The 16,700-nt window shown below is 38.3% G+C and overlaps 1 protein-coding gene across 2 annotated transcripts in view; it reads left to right on the top strand.

The window, feature by feature from the left end:
• Positions 1-16,700, top strand: part of LOC134641294 (rho GTPase-activating protein 42) — an 81,203-nt gene that overhangs the window by 44,116 nt on the left and 20,387 nt on the right. For both annotated transcript variants that reach the window (XM_063493648.1, XM_063493647.1), the window contains exons 4-6: positions 5,986-6,057; positions 16,031-16,132; positions 16,358-16,468. In XM_063493648.1, coding sequence (XP_063349718.1) covers positions 5,986-6,057; positions 16,031-16,132; positions 16,358-16,468 — 285 coding nt within the window. The remainder of the gene's footprint in view (positions 1-5,985; positions 6,058-16,030; positions 16,133-16,357; positions 16,469-16,700) is intronic.

Below are 16,700 nucleotides of genomic sequence, written 5' to 3'. Positions count from 1 at the left end.
CTCTTGTTATCTTTATGCTTTCTGCTTGTTACTGTATGTTACACTTGAGTAAAACAAGGTCACTGATTCATCTGATGGAGAGCATTTTCTCAGTGTCTGGAGACAGCTGCTTCTCGGAAAGTGTGGAAACCGAGGCAACCACCAAAAGAGCTGTTTACTGATATGATGTATTTTTCTGTTGCTGGTGTCTTTTAAGGAGACACTGAGCCTTAAATGCTTAAATGCTTCACCATGGAAAGGAGTTTTGAGAGTGCAACATGAATGCAAGAATTAATACAGAATATGTTTAAAAGCTAAATGTCTGCATGTTATTTCATTAGAAAAGTGATTTCACTGGTAACGTATGTAATACGCTCTGTTTTGAAATGTATGCGTTTTCAAAACGCTGCGTTTTTCCTTGAGGAACACGTCGTCTCAGTGTGGACGGAAGGCCAAAACGGAGAGAAAACGAAAACGCATTAGTGTGGACGTAGTCTGAGATCCTCACTCACTCATTGCCAGGTGTACTAACTTTTACGATCTTTTAAGATTTAGCATGCTAGTTAGGCTTCGACACATGGTTATTATGACCAATAAATATTACTGCTTTTTTAATTACCAAGTAGCAATTTCTAAATTAATTTACAATAATGTATAAATAACCTTGTAAGATTTACCAAAGTGTTATAGATTTTAGCACATTGTTTTATAAGTTCCAGGTGTTGCTCATATTTTAAGGTACTGGTAAGGCCCAAATGTTACTCAGGAAAACTAGGTAAGAATATCTGTTTATCACCACTTTATAAAAATCACGAATCCACATTTAATCTAAAACCCTTTTCCATTTTGTGGCTCTTTTAATATTGCAGCTCTTTACCTGCAGACTGTTTGATACATAGGGATAAATGTGTGCAGACAGCAATCAAAGCAGCCTCAAACTCTGGTAGCAAGAAAGGTCAAGCAGTCTCTAACTGTGCTTAAAACAAATAACAGAAAATCCTCATGGGACCCACAAACCAGCTACTATCTCCATTTCAGCAGTTTCTTTATATCCTTGCTTAACAGCTTACTCGCCAATCAGATGTGTAGGGCAAACGTGTCACATCTATCCTCACACTGTTGTGTTACTTTGTCTGCAGCAGGTTTGCTTTTATTTCATAGCTCATAAAAGTTAGGGAAGAATAGCTTTGCAGCTTGCTGCAGGTGCCACTGCTGCACTAGATAAAGATTTAGCTCAATGAGATTGTTACCCCCCTGACACACACACACACACACACCTTCTCTGCAAAACAATCTGCAGAGAGAATGACAGACACGCATATCTATTGCAGTCCCTCTTCTAATAAAGGTTGTATCCCATTGTCAGCATGAAATAGAAAGTTTTATTTTGTCATGATGATACGGGCATTAATGTTTATTATGCATTTAACGCACTGTATTAATTAGGTTTTGGGGGCTTTGCTTCCACATCTTTAATAAGTTTGACTAATTCCTTTTTGGTTGCTGCTGCTATCACTGTGGTTATTGGTGTGGTGTTATTGTTGCTGATATTTTTATTTGATGCCGCCGGGTGTTACTAGGTGTAATACGATTCAGGACAAAGAAGTATAGACGTCTAGCACGCAGTCTTTTTCATGTAAGGCACACCCACTCATGTTACTGCATTTAAAGGCTGCGCCAGCAGTGCTTGTTAACATTCCTCAGATAGTCTTCAGCACTATTTCTCTACTGGTTTTTACACTTAATAAATTTGCACAATTACACATTCAAATTAGCTGTATTTCAGCCCCAAAGGCTTTAGATGACCATTTATAACTGACAGCTAAACAAAGGTGGGAACCTAAATGGGAAAATTAAATCACCTCCAAGAACAAAAGCATGCTTAGTTAAGCCAATAACTTAATATTTATCACCAGGAGACTTATTCGTGCTACAAAGGAAGAAAGACTGCTATTCTAGCAGATAACATTATATTATAACAAATAGATACTGACCAAAATCTGCTGATTGATATGCTTCTTTCTTATAATATATAATAAACTAATCAAACAGATTAAAATTAGGAAGTTTTTTGTATTTTTCTCGTTAGATGTTAAAAATTCTGGAAAATTGTGACCTGTTTCTGTCTCAGGATTTTACTAAACTGTCACAGTTGACAGATTTTCACTTGCAAGCACCCACCGATAAAACACCTTCTTGTCAGGGCCCAGTTGGCTTTTTACAGAACTGTTTTCCCCGCCTGGAGCCACATTTTCTTGGAAAGTGTGCGTGAGGGTGAAACTGCTACAACAACAACAAACAGAAATATGCTTTTTCATTTGAAAGATAGTGCAGCACGGTGGCCGAGCAGGCTTTTATGACGCCTCTTCAGCCAGAGAAGAATGGCAAGCCCGGTGTGTATGTATGTGGGTGAGTTTGTGTGTATTCAAAAACCAAGAGATTCAGTTGATTTGCAATGAAGAAGCACGGCTTTAGGTGTATTAAGCTGGGGTTTCATTGTGAGGACGCTGTCAAAACGGAATGGGCAAAAAGCCTATAAAAGTTATTTACTACCCTGTTATAGACTTACATACTGAAACCAGTGAGACGGCGCAATATACAGTTTAATGCTAGAGTGATTATAAACTGCAAGTGAAATGCACCAACACAACCAAGGAACCACGACCACAAGATATGCACTTTAAGCCATTCTAGACAATCTGAAACATAATAAATAGTATAAATATTTGCATAGAGTATGAAATGGTTTTACCCAAAATGTGTTTTAGCAGCAGTTGTAAGTCATAGAGGTGAACATGAGAGGTGCTCTTCAAATAAAAGCTGACCTAAGTAATGATTATATACAGGCTTTCTCTGCAGTAAACATAGATTAAAGAGGAAATGTTAAAAAAAAAAAGTCTGATATCCAGCAGAATATTTTTATTAAAGGAAAGATGAATGATACATGATGTTTCCAAAGCATTTAAAGTTGATATTCACATTTAAACCGGTTCTAAAGATGTGTTTGAAAGGGGAAAATTTGAATTGGTACACTTCACAGTATTCAATTTGAGCTGGCCTTGGTGGCATTCTGGTCGGCCTCTGCAAATTAACCTCAGAGTAACACTTTTGATCTGCTTGATGTTTAGACTGGTAAAAGCAGGAGCATGGGAAATACAGCACATTGACATTCCTCTCCCTATCTGATAATGAAATTGCTTAGCGCTATTGCATCCTTTCAAGCATCACACTGTGCTCGCTCATATGGATTTAATCCTGTTGAGAGAGGCTGTTGCTGAGGGCATTCGGCACAATGCCAGTTTGAAAGTAATCCATTGAGTCTTAAATAATATGGCCTCTTTCAAGTTTAACTGTCTGAATCAGCTTATTGGAAGATAATAATCAAAAGTGATCGGAAATCTTGAACATTTTAAATGTATTTTCCATTGCTTTGAATGTAATATGCATTAACTGACACAAGAAGTAATCGCGCTCCTATTATATCTAAATCCTGCACATAGTCAGATTTCAGGTAGCAATCACCTTCTAGGACAATTAAACTCAACAGTCATCGTCTCAGAAATCCAGAGAAGAACAAACTTGATATTTTTATCTTGCTTTCAGTCGCTTTCAAATATTAGATCATAATCTCAAAAGCCTAGAGTGCTGTATATTTAATTGTCCTGTCTATTTAGCTGAACATGAAAAAAGTGTCGTTCTTGCTGTTGAGACGGTAGATAACACAAGGACTTCAATACGACTGGAGGATTCTAACAGCTAAGAGATTATATTTTTATATAACAGATCTGATGACCATCAGATGTCCTCTGTGCTTCTAGTTGAGTATTACTTGTAACCAAAGTGACTTGGTTTATCTTACAGAGCTCCATTATGCTTTTAAACCCCATCTGGTGATGAATCATTTTGCAGGTTGCGAGATGATATTTTATATGTGAAGCACTTTCTACTTCAAGCACCTGATTTTAGATGAAGGTTAAAGACTAAATAATAGGTTAAAATGTTCAATTTTGTTTTAATATAACCTGAAATTATTTCAAATCCCCCCAAATGTTATTTGAGTCAAAAGGAGTAGTGAAAAAAACACACAAGCTCAAAATTACTTGACAATAGATTCTCAAGGTGCCCTGTGGTATCTGGCGTGAAAACCTTTGCAGCAGAGACCTTAAATCCAGGCAGATGCTAGCTTGAGCCACCACAATCAGACTTATTACAGTACATCCCCCAACTCCCTTACCAGTTCATGGTTTGTCTTTCCTCCTATTTTCAGTTGTCTCGACAAAATAATTTGGCTTACCTACTCATCCTCATCTGTTCCCTTCATTTTTAATATATGAGAGAGGGACAAGCTGTTATTCATTTATGTTTGAGTAATCACAACATTTTGCTGGACTGCTGTATGTTGTATGAGTAATTGATTATAGCATTAAACAGTAGAAGTTTCGAGATGTTGTGGTTTTGAAGTTACTGTACTGTGCAAAAGTCTTGAGCTACTCCTCATTTGTTTTATATGTTATTTGTTTCTGATTTTCTGTTTTGAAGTCTGTTGTGTTTTTGTTCTGTTTTTTAGTGTTGTTACTATCACCATCTTTGTTATTTAAGCCAAAGGGGGCTGTATTTTAACAAGAGTGCTAAGTTATCAGCTAATGCTGGCAAGCTAGGTTAGAAAGCTACATCCATAAACATATACAAATAGAGATTTCTGCTAATTACTTGTAACACAATAACACGATAATTTCATTCAATTATTTTCAAATTAAAACACAGATTTCTTCTCTCGTTTCTTGACATTTACTACAGGGGCAAACTGTAAAGAAAAATCAGCTCTAAAGCTTAACATGGGTTTCATTTGAAGCCCTTTTGAAGAGCTGCAAAATTTGTGACTATAGTGTAATTATAGTGCATTATTACAACAAGTAAAAGTTACATATTTACTCTACAAGATTATAACATCCCACATCATAAAGGGAAAATGAAAACACTGCAGGCTAGAGAGATTGCATCTTCCTTTTCAAGTCACTCATTCTGGTTGGGTGATGGAGCTGACAGGGTTATTTTTAGACAGTGAAAATATGCTATGATTAATGGTTCAAAACAAAGACTCCATCTCGAGAAAGTCTGTGTTCAGAGGACTGTAGCTGGGAAGCTGATAGTCAATCTGAGCTGACACCACTAAATTAGTGCTGTTATCATAGATGTATCATAGAGCCCAGCCCTTAGTTTATCACTGGACAGAATAACACCTTAAATCAACCTTAGAGGCATGTCATTTATGGCAGTGCTTCCTGTAGCGCGGCTCCACCAGTCTGATGTCATCTGGTCTCGGTGGGTGAAAGCTCATACACAGAAAATTCAGAAGCACCTTAATGGCACCTTTTTGAACTGCTCACCTGCAGTTCAACATAGACTGTAATTGACACAGTGTATCTCAGCTTTTCAGTTTCTGTCTGGAATAAAAGCGGAGCGACTCCTCCAGAGACCTTTTTTCCGGTCACAGGAGAGGTCACCAGTATGTAGAGACATACTTCAAAAATTTAAATGCATTGCAGGTTGAACTTGTAGAGCTGTGCCGCTGCGCCGTGTTATAACTCACCAAGATTTGACAATACTGGTGCATCAAAGCTCATATAAAAAGGCTCCATTTTTGTCTGCCTTGCAAGACTATTGTTGAGTGCTTTATCTCATAGATCTGCTGCACTCATTTTGGTTCCGTGCAGTCACACATTGTTCATTGTCGCTGGCTTAAGAAATATTATTAAATGTGATTGCTCTATCTTCCACGTGTATTTTCAACTGTGTTTGACTTGAGCTGAATGATTCCATAATTTCCTGTGTGGCACATTTGTAGACCAAGCTTATTGTTAAAAAAGTGAATGGCTGCCAGATTAAATTTTTGTGATATTTTTCTTTCTAATAATTCTTTTTGAAATAGTCTGAAGACTCAGGTTATATCTTTCAGTCAAACTGACGTCTGTCTGTATCCCTGCTTTCTTATGATTTTCATTTCAGATTCAGAATGCAGATGATGTGTTGATTACTCCTTTGGAAAAATTTCGTAAGGAGCAAATCGGCGCTGCGAAGGTAAGAGACCACCTACATGTGCAATTAGCAGCTGAACAGCGTAGGATATTTCATGTATTCTGACACGCTCACCTCCTCTGCTAACCCCCTTCATTTTCACTACAGTATGTAAATCATTAATTAAAAGTAAAATGTGACACTACCAAGAGAAGTGCCCTGCCCCTAATTAATGAGGCTAGTAGGGGGTATAAACAAATATGTTGCTCTGCAATTGTAATCTTAAACGGTATTAACTCTTTTTAGTTTTCTATAGTGGTTAGTTTATATTCATTAAAACAAGACATATTGGACATTTATTATTTCTGTATCCAACTATGTTAGTGAACACAAACTACATTTGACAGATTCCCCATTTTGAAAACCACATTAATAATACAATACTTTATTCCATGCCATATTTCACTTAATTTTTATGTAAAAATAAACTTTTTTGTGCTGTGAAAAGGGCACTGCATGATAAAATTCTAGCTGCAAACTTTCAGCATCTCATATATTTCACCTTCACCCATTTTATAATCAGATTACTTTAAACCTGACACTTATAATGCAGTCCTCACTAACCTATTGCATATAGGCTTTTGATATCAGTAGGGGTGTTGCTTGAAGGCATCCTGGTTCCACAGTGGACATGTTGTCGAGGCTGAAGCTGACTGCAAAGAACAGTGTGGGTTTGTTGCCACAAGCCATGCTTTCATTCCTGGCCAACGCAAAGGCATAAAATGAAAGTACAGCAGCTTGTTTGTGGTTATTCCCTTGGTGAGATCACACATGAACAAGCTTGTAGAATGCAAGCCTTTGCACAGCTCTCTCACACAGTTTGCAAGTTCATTCCTAACTTTATACTGAACTATGAATCATTTGCACATCTTTACACAACCCTGACCCCTGTGATGGTCAAAATAGCCTCAAAGTTAGACTCGCACATTTTGATTTATTTCACATGACTTGACAGCCACTGGTCTGTAAAAGCAGTCACCTTACTGTATGTCCAAAATAATGGAACAATCTCTCTTCACAGCGCTGAGGTGTGAACATAAATCATCTCCTTCTTCTGTCCAGACCAAATAACCAATGTCACTTCATGTCTTAGGCATCACATGTATCTACCATAATGAAAAAGCACATTTTGCTTCCATTTCTTTCTTTCACTTCCCCATCACAGTTTCAGTGCAATTGCATTGACTGACTATGTTTATAAAATGGTTCCTTAAAAGCCACAGCCCCTGTCACTCCCACTGCTGCTTATTTCCTCCGACCACTTTCTCCTAATGGCTCTCTCCTCCTACGGCCTATCCCCCGCTAAACATTAGCCCAACTAGAGTGAGATAAAAGGCTGACATCACGAGTGGCTGAGCAACTTTCCACTGTTCCGAGAATCTGGAGAGATCTGCAGGCTGTCTGACCCTTCCAGTTACTGCATTTCATGTCTGAGAACATAAGGTGGACAAATTGGGAGCTCTTGCCTTATATGGGTGTGCTGCGAGTAATCCCAAAGAGGTTACGTACCACTGTATCAGCTTCTTAGGCACAAGCACAACACTTCCATAGCAGCAACTCACTAGCAGATTGACTGCAGCACTATAGGACATATTAGGCACGGTCTGCTTAGCACAAGGCTGATCCAAATATTTGGAATGAACCCCCTCAAACTTCAGTGCAGTCTACTGTAAATACACATGCTTCCAGAACTCAAACAATCACATATTTTCACTGGAGTACCATATGCACTGGCTGCCAGACTGTGATGTAGAACTGAAATTGTTGTTACACTTCTTCTTTTTACTCTCAGGTATATGTTTCTGCTGCTTTCCCAGGTAACACAAACAATACTTTCAGAACTGAAATAAGAATTGAGAATGAGCCTAGTTTCGGTTTATTTATACTGCTACAGTGACCACAGTTTACTTAATGAAGAGTAAATATGATGAACAGTTTGCTTTGTTCACCATGTTTAGTGTTCAACTTCTAAAACATCTGTAATATTCATTTGTGTTTAATGAATATTCATTAATATTTTATGATTTTTTTTTTCAAAAGTGGACCTGAAGTGTCACATAGAGCTGATGTTAAATTAGTACTAGAAAGCTTTGTGCACATTTAGGGGGGTAATGTGTGTGTATTTAGTGGTTGTCAGACCTCGAAATTTAAATAGGCCCCAGGGACACTTTGTCAAGGAAATACCAGGGGGTGTCTGACTGTGGGTGGCATTCTTCCTGTCTGAAATTTTGACACTATTATATTTCCTTCAAAGATCGTCTTCAACATTAGGGGCACTGTGGATGGTCCCACACTTGCTGAGTGTGAGGAATTAGTGCAAATAGACCCAATTGGGATACAGATGGCCACCAATAATTTGCAAGGTCCTACTGTACAAAGCGTGGTTAGACATCAGATGATTCTTAACTAGATTAGATATGACATTTCCATCTATGCTGCATTATCCTAAAATATGCTGCTGAGTCAAGGGATCAATTAAAGTGGCCTGGGGATACACCTGCCAGCTGTGGGCAAAACATTTGCAATCACACAGATAGGAACAGTATATTTTTATACCTTCATTAACCTTGGAATTTTTCAATCAGTCACTAGATGTAGGTAAGTGCCTCTTTTCGTGCACTTGACTGAGAACTTTTACTTGTATCCAATATACTTTAAATGGTATTAAAATACTGGAAAACAGGGCTGGCCCATAGACAGTATAAAAGATGATTATAGCTACAGTGATGTCAACTGCTGATTTCTAAAGTCCTGCTTTTGAGCCTGAAGATAAGCGTTTTCACCGTTAGCATCTCGGTTTCAAAGAACAGGATGTAACAAAGAGGAATGGACTGCTTGCTCATTGGCTAATGACTCGTCAATCATAAGTAGTTAGCTAACCAGCATACCATAGACAAGTCTAAACATAGTGTGGCCAAGATTTACAAAGAAGTTCTACTGAGAGCATAAACTCATCAGATCAGTCTTCAGATCTCTTCTAGTGTAATGCAGTGTAGGATGACTTTGTGTAACGCCATAGAGTAGCCAATTGTGAAGTGTTTTTTACACTAAAAAATAAATGACATTTCATTTAGAGAGTTTCAAAAAAGTTCAACTTATCCGTAATTATATTAGGGATTTTTGAGCTATTTAAAAGCGAGAAATAGCTAGCTCCTTCCGTTAGCCATTGCTAACAACAAGCCAACAATTAGCTTTCTGTAAAAGCATGGGTTATGGCAGTGGGAAAAGATGGTGAATTCTCCTGTCAGCTCATAGTTTTGGTCCTGTCTGCCTGATTTAATCTGGCTTGCTCACCTGGCACTGGATCCCAGAATTGACAATGGAATGTTCCATGCAGTACAGCACGGAGGTGGATTTAACATGTTTTTATATTACAGACTAGACACTGTCTGGCCTTACAAGAGCCAAAGAAGACAAACTGCCTTTACTTCTACCCTGCTCTTTTAGCTCTCATCGCAGCCATGAAAATGTGAAGTGAGCATACCTCTCCCACCAGCAGAACTTTTGAAACACTTCATTTAAAAAAACCAAAAAAAAAAAACCCTGGGCAACATAGAGTTGTACAGGTTTATGTGTCACTACTTCATTAATTATTCACAACAATCAATTAGTTGAAGCACAGACAAGCTGGTCGGGAGTCAGGAGCTGTCAAACAGATTCACAGTTTTACTGTGAAATAATTTGTTACGCAGCAGCTGTCTGATCAGACAAGTCTGAATATTTTTATGTTAAAAGTCTGATCCATTTATTAAAGTTAAAAATATTTGTTTCAGTTTCCCCCTTAAATTCAAAGTCAGTAACAGCAGTTGTGGTTATGTGGTTATATTATTGCACAGATGTTAACCATAAAGAGTGGGACCTCTCAGAATATTAGTACTTATGAAAACATGGGAGCAGGCAGTCTGATAATGAACTAGTTAGGGTATTATTATTGTCTTGTTAAACTTCACAGAAGAGATGTTTCCTCTCAAACATATAGTGTTATCTCTCTATCTGATTTATTTAAAGGGCCAGTTAATCCAAATTACCAAAGCAGAGTTGACAGGCTTCAAATATCATCATCATATCATTTCCCTCCACAGCCCACAATAACTGTTTTTAAGTATTCTTGTAAGCCATTGTTTACTGCTTAAGATTACACTGACCATGATAGAGAACAGACTGTAGAAAAGAGTAGCAAACTAATATGAAATAAATTGGTGCCATGAGTTGGTTTTCCTTAATTTTTCTGAGCCACCAGGTGCCCTTGAACCAAAGTATGATAAAATATATTTTATCATTTTCCAAAATTCTCAGGATGTTGAAGATCCCCTCCAGACTCCTTTGTTGATATTCACTTTGAATATTAATTTATGTCTGATATACTTTTTTTTTCCAAATAAAAATATATATATAAGATATGCAGACTCAGGTTCCCACATAGTCCCCTGGCTGTGCAAGAGTTCCCAGATCTGAATACCAGATAAGCCTGCACTTTTGTTACAGCTTGCCTGGTAAGGAAGCACAATTTTGTAGTGGTTGAACAAGCAAATTTGATAAAACCTATTAAACAAAATAACGTGATTTAAATAGATGACAAAAATATAAAAATGATTGAACGTGAAAGGCAGTAGAATCTTTTGTATTGGATATATTTGAGGGTGGATATAGTTTGTCTGAGTTGCACAAAAACAACATGAAGGAGCTAAAAAGAAAGTGAGAGGGTAAATATAGGGCAGCCAGGCGAGCCGAGTACCAGCACTGGTTTTATAGCCTGCCCACCTAGGTATCTAAAACACATGCCGAGGAAAGGAATGTTGAGAATAAAAACTAGGGGTCATCACAGCCTCACACTTGTCATACTAGGACTGGACTGCAAAAGAATTTTAATGGCAGAAAGTCCTGTTTACTGGCAGAGAACTTCAGCACATCTGAGCTTCCCACTGTCAATAGAAAATTTTAAAAAGGACTTTCTGGTTTGACACAAAGTTAAACTCCAGATTCCAACCAAGTAGAGGCTGCTCTGTTCTGGGAAACTGCATAAACAAACACCCCGAACTTACTGATGAGTATACTTTTTAATATTTATTGAAAATGTATATTATGATAGGCCGGGTACATCAAAAGCAAGAAAACTTCAAATGATAGTGACTGCAACTGATTATTAAAGTTATAGCCAATATATTAGTTGTTGACAGATTAATTAATTATGCTTTGACCTTTTAACTACATTGTGCTTATAGACTGTGGTTGTGTTTGTTCACTATACGAGAACGACAGACTCATCCCAGCTGTATTAAGATAAAAATCCATTGTATAATCAATGAAGGAAGTGCTGTCCTAGATACTATGCATTGCATAAAAAGGTTAGCAGCCTGTCAGTTATTAGTGTCGTAGTGATTTATCAAAAAATGCACAAGGCGATAAGGTAAGAAGAACAAAACGAGCTTTGAAAACATATCTCCTAAGAACTTGAGATGACAGCACCGCAGATGATGCAGAGACTCAAACTTTGTGGTGCAAAAACAACAAAATGCATGAATAATGCGATGCAGATTGAATACATTTCTTTTTGTTATTCTCGTATCTGTTCCATCACTTCCCACTGTGCCCTACCCAATAAAGCAGAAACACTATTAAAACAATCTTTCTGAAAGTAATTACTTTTTCTCCTGATCATCAGAATTTCACAAGGCAGTAGACCTTGAGAGGTCGGTCTTTACCTGTTTTAAGGCAGCAGCCGTTCGCTGTAAATATATAAGATATTGCCTTTCGCAAAAGAAGTATATTAAATCAGATTATGCGCAAACAGTGAAATCATCCCGAAAAAGAAGAAGGATGCCTACAAGCAAAAAGAAAAACTTAACATGAAAGATGGTGCCGAGTGCAGCTGCTGTGATAGCTTTGTCCCAGCTCATTGATAAGGCAGTGAGATTTTGGTAATATTTTGCCCTGTTATCCTGAAATAGATCAAACCATCTGAGACAGTTGGCTTTGTGAAATCAAATATGTTCTTTAGTCTGAAATATTTGTAGGAGGTAACATTATATAAACTAGCCAGGCCTGCAGTGCTTGTTTATTCTTCATTATATCATTGTATAGAGTGTGACAGTAAACACAGCTGTTTGTAAACACAGAAGAAAGTGATTGTTACATTAATAACTTCTTAAAATGCTAATTTGTCTCGTTTCTTCAGATTTCGATCAAACAACACCAAACAAGAATCTATGGCAGAAAAAAACTGTTTGGCATCGGCAGAGAAGATTTTGCCGAAATTCTTTTCTTCCCGTAACCCACTTACTCAACTCTGCTGCTCAACCCACAAATGCATTTTCCTTACACATGTGGCAGCATTCAAGGGGAAAATGATTCCCAACATTTCTTTCAACCATTGTACTGAGTAGGGGTATTGGCCTGTGAGGGCTGTGAATTTCTAGTGGTACTGGTACCATCTGCTAAATTTCTGCAATCAACACATACCTGACTGGAATCAAATTTATAACATATCAATTTTAACTATGATTTTTAAAAAATATTCATTACTTAGATACAAAACCCTGCTAAAGATACTGAATAACATGCTGTTACCTTAAAAGTAATTTGTGTGGCCTGAGAGAACTTCTTAGTCACAGACTTAGTCATGAGCAAAGCTGACCTATGATATAATCCAAAACAAATAATCATCAAATCTGTCATCTTATTAGGAAGTTCCAAATGTCCAAATGATTCAAGTTGTTTTTCCCTATTTCTTATCTCTAGATTAGGTGGTAAGATGGTAAGAGGAAAGCTTCGCTTGACCTTGATGGGAGAGATGCCTAAGGGATCCTTACAATACAGACCTACTGCATATTCAAGGAAAGCTTGTCAAAAGATTTTCTTTTCCAGAGTATAATAAGAAAAAGGCTTTTGGAGATATAAAGATACCAGCTTTTTTCTTGCTGCATCTTTACTCAGCCTTTAAAAGTTAGTCTGTGATATACCAAGAAAATCCCACCGTGAAACGGAAAGGCATGCATACTATATTGCGGACTCTTATTTTTATCACTTTAAAGCCAGAAAACAAAAGGACTGATGAATATTGTTTAGACTAAAGCTTTGCGTTTTGCCTCACACACGAAGGATCTTTTCTCTGTTTTTTTTTTTAAACTGCAGAAACAGATGTTGTAATTATTTCATGCTAATTGGCCAACTTCTTGTCTTCTCAGCAGGTGGGATATCAGGTAAAGATGGAGACAATTATTTATTTATTTTTCTGCACTGCAAAAAAGTAACTGAACTCAGACTACAGCCATGTGATCGCTCTGTCTCTTTTGTGGACCACATCCAGCTCCTGTGTGGTGAAATCACACATCAAAATAACCCAGCTATTGCTATTTAATCACCATTCTGGACCCCTGGTCCAATTAGCCGTCTCTAACGAGCTCATAGAGATTTGTTTTAAAGTTTTCCCTTTCATGTCACTGCTCAGAGAATCCGTTTAAAATGAACAAGCGAAGAGATATCCTGCATGCGATTCCTCACTAGACATTGATGTTAGTGTTCTTCCAGGATGGACAGAAATGAGGAAGTGTAGAGTAACAGTGTGTGATAGCTGGGGTTCTTTCCTCTGCATACACGTGCACAGAAACGTTCGACCTCCCTTGCCGCTTGCATCTGTTACCATGGCGATGAGAGGCGTAGAAATGATGGCCCTGAGGCTCGTTAGGGCCAGTGTCAAAACTAGCGATGTGCAGCTAGTGTCCAAATATTCCTCCTGCAGTCTTCATATCTGTTCTCAGCATCCTTTCTTTAGCAAACTGAGAAGTCCTGATGACCAGAAAAAAAGCCGCCTGCAGTTTTTCCTCATCGCTTTCCTCCCTGCAATGTTACATTAGCAATTAGCAAAGTTACCCATACTACAGCTGCCATCAAAGCGCTCTTAACAGCAACATTAGACTTTGCTAGTTAGAAATTCCACTACAGAGCAATCTGCATCAGAATATTCTCTTCCTGCATCTGATTTATTCATGAGAGCGAACAAAGCAATCAGATGAGGAAATCTCCCAAGTGATAGGTTCATGTGTGTTTTGTGCACCACAGAGTGTCGGGAAGTGCTTTGACTTTATTCATTCCCAGCTAGATGATTACTCTCCAACGCTGGCATTAGTTTGTGTTAGAAACTCCCACCTTGCATGTGCTTGAGGGTATACATATATATATATATATATATGTCCACCCCAATGTCTTATGTCCCCACATGTTGGGCTTCAAAGTCTTTTCCTTGCACTGCAACTACCTTCTCTTGAAGACTTTTTGCAATTTAAATGCTCATATTCCACTCTGATTGCACAGACATATCCAGGGGCTGGGGGGTATGATCAACACATGGACAAACCAAGAAACACCTGGTGTTCTGCTAGGGTATCATTATGGTAGCACCAGTTTATACACGTCCTGCTTGGATCAAAACAAAGCAGAGCACTTTGGTGACTTAATCAGGCTGGCTCTGCCTCACATATTCACTGTAGCTCTGAGTCACTGCCTGCACTTTGTAAGTGTGAAAGAGTTAGGCCAGACATACAGAGAGAGGTTTGTTTTTGGGGGGATTTTTTGTGAGGACTTTTCTGGTGTGCTCACACTGGTCAGCAGCGCTGGGAGATTCCTGCTGTGACTGTGGGGCTCAGCTAAACCTAAAGCTCTTAATTTAATGTGATCTCCAGTGTGTGTGTGCATGTGCGTCCGTGCGTTTGTGTGCATGTTTGTGTTTTCCCCAGGGCTTCTGTTGTATGCGTGCTCACAGAATAATGTCACATCACAGTGGCAGAGAAGACAGTCAGCTACCTTTTGTTCTCTAATAAAAAAAAAACCTTAAGGGAAATTTATTTCCTGTCAGCTGACATCATTTTTAATCATATATTTATTTTCTCATCCACCTGTGTAGTTTTTTCTTTGTTTCAGGAAAGAGTGCTTATATACAACAGATTTTGTTTCCCCTCCCTCATTGCAGAAGAGATTATTTCTGGGTTAGACGTGATAAGAAAGATGAAAATGAGATGCTACTATATTATATTATCTATTGATTTGATTTTACTCTTGTTGTATGTCGAAATGTTACCATGTCTTACTGTGAATTCCTCCACAGTTTTATTTCTGAGGTTTGCTGGGGCTGAACGCTGTTCTAGGTCATATCAGTAGCTAGCAGATTAGACTTGCTAAATTTCAGGGCCATGGGAATGAAAATAAACAAGAAGGATCTGGTTACAGTGGCCGTTTCCTCACACTTTCCCCAGCCCCCGCTTGTTCTGCCTCTCCGCTCCTCTTTATGAATGTTTGCATTGCGAGATGAGCTTTAAGTAGGCAAAGCTTGGTTTAGAGGTCAGACTTGCAGATGAGGCATTTGAATGTCCTCACTGAGACAGGTTTTCACTGCTTGGGCATTTTGATTAAGTACTATAAAATGGATCTTCTGTGGGGCAAAATGTTTACTTTCTTTGTTCGTATACTTTATAGATCGGCATCTCACATGAAAAGCCCATTTCCTGCGCCTTCTTCAGAGTCTTCTGAAACATGCTGACTGAATTCTGGGACTTGTAACTGTTGAGACTGACTTGTGTCTGTCGGTGGATAGCAAAGCAGAACAAGAAAAGAGATGCAAACATCAACTGGCCAGCTATGTGACAGTGCCAGATGCATTATGCTATGTGTGATTTACAGTGCTGTGGGTTTCACTGTGAAGTTATGTACCTGCCTGTGAATAACAGAATAACAGTGCATAATTCTCACATGACCTATCGATATGCCGACATTGTCTGCTCCTCTGTGCGCTTGTTATAAGCCACTTTCAAGACATGCAATAATCTATTGACAGAAATGTTAAATTACATGTGGCAAATGGCATGAGAAACTGTAGTTAGACCTCCACCTAGTGGCAATCCATTCCCGCACCCCCAGATCAGGGAATAAGTGACACATTTCTGGTAATGTTTAAGCCTTTCATGTGTCTTGTGAACCTTTTTAGGAGGGGAAGAAAAAGTTCGATAAGGAAACAGAGAAATACTACTCTACACTTGAGAGACACCTCAGCTTGTCATCCAAAAAGAAGGAAGCATATCTGCAGGAGGTAAAAAGAAAAACAAATTTTCTCATCCTGCAACATGTCTTTGAATAATGCCGTTTTATGGTCAGCTGAGTGTCTTTGGAAAATAAGCTGTTTGTGTGCTTTGCTGTGCTCCTTACCCCTCTCTCTAACAACAGACTATTTCCACGTGGTGATACAAACATTAACTCCTAGGTTGACCCTTGTCGTTGTTGTGGCACTAACGCTGGTTTGTTTGCTCGTTCTCAGGCTGATATGCAGATTGATAAGGAGAGACAACTCTTTTATGATGCGTCCCTTGAGTATGTCTTCAAAATACAAGAAGTGCAAGAAAAGAAGAAATTTGAGTTTGTCGAGCCAGTAAGTGAAGTGCCAGTTTTATATATTTCTCTGCTAAATTAGTTCTGCATTTTAAAGATGAAGTAGTACGCTTTCATTCTTTGATATATTTTACTTGTAGCCAAAATACCACCAGATCCGTGTAACTACTACTACATTTCTTTTTTTTTTTATGTCTATCATCCTTGAGTGAAGGCAGGTGCATTTATACAGCACTCACAGGAATGTAACCACACTTGTATATCCCACACAT

Source organism: Pelmatolapia mariae, linkage group LG14 (genome assembly GCF_036321145.2).
Source record: "Pelmatolapia mariae isolate MD_Pm_ZW linkage group LG14, Pm_UMD_F_2, whole genome shotgun sequence".
NCBI lineage: Eukaryota > Metazoa > Chordata > Actinopteri > Cichliformes > Cichlidae > Pelmatolapia > Pelmatolapia mariae.
Note: the sequence above shows the minus strand (reverse complement) of the source record. Positions and strands in the feature narration are given on the sequence as shown.